Source organism: Dama dama, chromosome 1, assembly GCF_033118175.1.
Source record: "Dama dama isolate Ldn47 chromosome 1, ASM3311817v1, whole genome shotgun sequence".
Lineage (NCBI taxonomy): Eukaryota > Metazoa > Chordata > Mammalia > Artiodactyla > Cervidae > Dama > Dama dama.
The window spans coordinates 46,309,480-46,315,000 of record NC_083681.1 but is presented as its reverse complement, the minus strand read 5'-3'; the positions used below and the strand labels follow the sequence as shown (position 1 = coordinate 46,315,000).

General features: G+C 40.3%; 1 protein-coding gene across 1 annotated transcript; it reads left to right on the top strand.

Moving 5' to 3' along the window:
- The first annotated feature begins 1,082 nt into the window (after positions 1-1,082).
- On the top strand, positions 1,083-2,015 carry LOC133051583 (olfactory receptor 2AG1-like). The gene has a single exon (XM_061136157.1). The coding sequence runs from the start codon at positions 1,083-1,085 to the stop codon at positions 2,013-2,015; it is 933 nt and encodes a 310-aa protein (XP_060992140.1).
- Positions 2,016-5,521: the final 3,506 nt, after the last annotated feature.

Below are 5,521 nucleotides of genomic sequence, written 5' to 3'. Positions count from 1 at the left end.
AGACAGAGGGGTCAGAGCAGAGGATACAAAGGAAAGATGAAATATTTGGTAGATTATTCTCTTTTCCAGAGTGCCTCCTGAGTCCTCCGTCCGACTCTGAAAACTAAGTAGCACTGTTCCACACACCGCTTGGTCTCCTGCTCACACCTTTCCACCAGTACTTCCACATAGATTCAGGGCTCAGCGGAACCAGCGTCTTTCCTCACACAGCTAATACTATGAGATAGAGGATCTCTTTTTTTTGTTCAAGATCTTACTTTGACTTTCAAGTGATGGGATGGCTTTGGACCTTTTCTATAAATCCCCCTCTTTTATAACTCACCCCTTCTATCATGTACCCTAAACACAAATACCTTATCATATCTTCACAAATCTCATGCATCACCTTCGTTTCTATCCTCATTCCTCCTGAACAAACATCTTATCATTACCTGAAAATAGGCAAACATCTTTTGTACTGTTCCTGAATATGAACCTCCAAAATCTATACTATCCCAGTGATTCAGTCATGCACAGAATTCCTCTTCCCTTCCATAAAGTAGCAGTATGCTCATCAAGGATGTGAGGACAGTTCAAGAACACAAGAGACCAAGTGGTCCAAGAGCCAAGAGGTTCCCCATTGAGAAAACTGTTCAGAACAATGAGACTGGAAAATGAAGCCAGATGTCTAGGGGAGCAGGAAAACAGAATTGGAATCCCAAGGAAATTTAAAGCAGAAAAGCAACTGAATTAAAATCCAATGTGCAGAGTATCTTTTTGTTGGGAAGATAGCTATGATTTTATCTATTTACAAAGATATTTGCTTGGGTTCATTCTCTTGGTTATCTTATTTAAAGATGACAGGCTATGACCAATATGCTTATTTCTAATTTATAGGATACTTTATAATAATTTAATGAAAAGATTCATAAATTCAGAAGACAGAAGGCAAACCTAGCTACCAAGAGGAAAAGATATCATCTCATGGAATTCTTATTGGTAATTCCATAGTGATGTGAGACAACACAAAACTAGGGTAATCTCCCTTAGAAAGGCTTTCGTCAAGACCATCTGGTTCTACATAACTAAAGAAACAACACAGAATGGAGCACTGGAACTCCACCCTGGGAAGTGGCTTCATATTGATGGGGATTCTGAATGACAGTGCGTCTCCTGAGATGATCTGTGCTACAATCACAGTCCTATACATGCTGGCCCTCACCAGCAATGGCCTTCTGCTCCTGGCCATCACAATGGATGCCCGGCTCCATGTGCCCATGTACCTCCTGCTCGGGCAGCTCTCTCTCATGGACCTCCTCTTCACGTCTGTTGTCACCCCCAAGGCCTTCATGGATTTTCTGCTCCGTGAAAACACCATCTCCTTCGGGGGCTGTGCCCTTCAGATGTTCCTGGCACTGACAGTGGGTGGTGCAGAGGACCTCCTACTGGCCTTCATGGCCTATGACAGGTATGTGGCCATTTGTCATCCTCTGAACTACATGGTCCTCATGAGGCCGAGGGTCTGCTGGCTCATGGTGGCCACATCCTGGATTTTGGCATCCTTTAGTGCCATTGTATATACTGTGTACACCATGCACTATCCCTTTTGCAAAGCCCGTGAGATCAGCCACCTGCTCTGTGAGATCCCACCTCTGTTGAAGTTGGCCTGTGCAGATACTTCCAGATACGAACTCATGGTGTATGTGATGGGTGTGACCTTCTTGATTCCTCCTCTTGTTGCTATCCTTGCCTCCTACACACTAATCCTACTTAATGTGCTCCACATGCCCTCAAATGAAGGGAGGCAGAAAGCCCTGGTCACCTGCTCTTCCCACCTGACTGTGGTCGGGATGTTCTATGGAGCTGCCACATTCATGTATGTTCTGCCCAGTTCCCTCCACAGCCCCAAGCAGGACAACATCATCTCTGTCTTCTACACGATTGTCACCCCAGCCCTGAACCCCCTCATCTATAGCCTGAGGAATAAAGAGGTTATGGGGGCTTTAAGGAGGGTCCTGGGAAAATGCATACTATAGACACACCTCCTGACACAACCACTAAGTAGATGTGGTAGTTGTTCAGTCACTCACTGGTGTCTGACTTTTTGTGACCCCATGGACTGCAGCACTCCAGGCTTCCCTGTCCTTCACCATTTCTCCCGGAGCTTGCTCAAACTCATGTCGTTTGAGTCGGTGATGCCATCCAACCATCTTGTCCTCTGTCATCCCCTTCTCCTCCTGCCCTCAATCTTTCCCAGCATCAGGGTCTTTTCTAATGAGTTGGCTCTTTGCATTAGGTGGCCAAAGAACTGGAGGTTCAACTTCAGGGTAAGTCCTTCCAATGAATATTCAGGACTGATTTCCTTTAGGATGAATTTCCTTGCAATCCAAGGGACTCTCAAGAGTCTTCTCCAACACCACAGTTCAAAAGCATCAATTCTTCAGTGCTCAGCCTTCTTAATGGTTCAACTCTCACATCCATACATGACTACTGGAAAATCCATAGACTGACTAGACAGAACTTTGTGGGCAAAGTAATGTCTCCGCTTTTTAAATGCTGTCTAGATTTGTCTTAGCTTTTCTTCCAAAGAGCAAGTGTGTTTTCATTTCATGGCTGCAGACATGATAGACTAAGTTTCAATTTCAATATCATATAGCAGTGATAATGATATAGCTAATAACAGGCTGAGCAAGCTCCAACAGCCTCTTAAAATCAGAGGAGGACGCTTTCATTTGAACTGGATTCTTAGTTGTAGAGAGAAATATCTTCAGAAGATATCTTGGGCTTCTTGTCTTGTTAGGCAGATGGTTGTTCAAGCAATTAGTTGGAAAGAATAATCAATTTGTGATTGTATTTGTACAAATACTTATGTTGAAAGTATTAAAGTGAAATTGTTAGTCACTCTGTCATGTCCGGCTCTTTGCAATCGCAAGGACTGTAGCCCGCCAGGCTCCTCTATCCATGGGATTCACCAGGCAAGAATACTGGAGTGGGTTGCCATTCCCTTCTCCTGGGGATCTTCCTGACCCAGAGATCAAACCCGAGTCTCCCACATTGCAGGCAGATTCTATACCATCAGAGCCACCAGGGAAGCCCTTATGTTGAGATTAAAAAAAGCTAAATGGTACATTTTTATACTGCCTGAAATTAAAATATAGAAATGAATAAAATAGAATGTGGAAATTCTCAGATTTCAAGTGAAGACTGGAGATACAATAGCAGTGAGAGTCATGTGATGTGTATTTGCTTGATTTAAAAAAATATATAATTTACATACTTACAGACCTACTTTGAAACATCAAAATAATTGCATGGTAAGTATATGTATATGTCTATGTCCACAGGAAAGGAAGACTACCAAATATAATTCACTTTCTATTAGCTTAGAATGAAATTTAGTCGCTCAGTCACGTCTGACTCTTTGTGATCCCATGGACTGTAGCCCTCTAGTTTTCTCTGTCCATGGAATTCTCCAAGCAAGAATACCGGAGTGGGTTGCCATTCCCTTCTTCAGTAGATCTTCCCGACCCAGGTGTTGAACCCAGGTCTCCCACGTTGGCAGGCAAATTCTTTACCATCTCAGCTACCAGGGAAGCATATCTATTAGTTTAGATATGCTTTATTTTTATCATTCAATGTATCAGTGTGGGAAGATTTATAACAAAAGCTGGGAACTAAAATCTGTCCAGTTGAGAAGCTCCAAAAACACCTTGTCTCACATAGTTGAGATTATTTTTGAGGCAATGCTTTTTTAAAACTCAGAAAAACTTTCTTTCTTTATAAAAACTGTCTTAGATTGCTGCATCTATTAAGATAAATGATAATACAAATATAATAATCTATGGAACTAATCCACATTCATCATAAAAACAGAAAACTTGAAACTTGATAAAGAAGCCAAAATCACTTAAGTTTTCTATTTTTTGCTTTTTCATATATGTATTTTACTGAATAGTTTTGTACATTTTGGTTAAGGTTCTTTCTTTGTTGTTTAAGATTTGGTGAACTTCTTCCTGTGAAGAAGGAACATTATAGTGTAGGGGTAAAGAGAGACAATAGCAGGGAGAGAGAGAGAGTGTTGAGCCCTTTTATCGTCTGTGCATCTTTGAACACTAAACCATTTGTTTCTCAGTTTGCTCATCTGAAAAGCAGTGATATTAATAGAACTCATGATGATTTCATGATGTTTTAGGGAGTCTTGAATAAGATGATAAGGCACTTAGACCAGAGCTTGGCAAAATGCTTAAACCATGCTGCTGTTGCTGCTGCTGCTAAGTCGCCTCAGCCGTGTCCGACTCCATGCGACCCCATAGATGGCAGCCCACAGGCTTCGCCGTCCCTGGGATTCTCCAGGCAAGAACATAGGAGTGGGTTACCGTTTCTTTCTGCAATGCATCAAAGTGAAAAGTGAAAGTGAAGTCGCTCAATTGTGTCCGACTCTTCGCGACCCCATGGAATGCAGCCTACCAGGCTCCTCCTGGAAAACCCATGGGATTTTCCAGGCAAGAGTACTGGAGTGGGCTGCCATTGCCTTCTGTGTAAACCATGCTAACTATTACATGACTAACTAGTAAATATTCTTAATAAAACTTCATTTCAAATGACTACCTAATGTCATCATATCAATCTGCTATAATATATTTAGGATTTCCTTACACTTAATTTTGTCTCTCCAAATTTTCCTACATAAGGGTATATATTATGTTATGTCAAATTGTAGAAGTGGAAATAGTGGGGTGCAAGCCAAGAAACTTCTTTTAAATTCTTGTTATAAAGAGCCAGATTGCTAACAAGTAATTTAGAAACCCTTTCCATCCTGTCATAATGTTGAGCTGGAAGTGCCTGTTTATTGTACACTTTATGGAGCTGTCTTATCATTTGAACTTGCTTTGTTTATTTATTAAATATATCAGTGAAAATGTAACAGCTGTTTTCATTTATATTACTTATTTTGCTTCATCTAATGAGGGTTTTTTTGTAGCTGTTTGTAGATCCTTACATTTCCCATTCTTTGTTCAGAAAATATTTTCAAATTTCTTTTAGATTTGCTTAATAATTTTGTAAGTGACATTTGACTTTTTAATCTGCAGTTTATATAGGTATATGATGAATGATGAGCTTTAAGTTCTGTTTCTAAATAGCTGGTTTTCTTACTAGTATTCTTAATCACCTTTCCATAGTATGTGTTTATTATTACTGTTACTGTATTTATAGTTGCTTGACTATATGCTGTCCTGTAACTCTAGCAGTAGAGAATGTTTCTGCTCCTGTTCTCTAGTTCCACTGGTCAATAAAGAGTCTCTGTTTCCATTTTTCCTCACCAAAATTTTCTTAGGTTTTATCATCGGTTTATTCTTCCTGATGAATTTTTGAATCATCTGCTAACTGTCCAAAAAACCCCACTGGTATATTGTTGTGATTGTATTTAACTCATACATTGATTTGGAAATGCTATCTTTTTGCAGTATTCAGTCTTAACTCCCAGGAATGTAGTATCCCATTGCCTCACCCAATTGAATTTGTTTGTTATTCCCTAAAAATA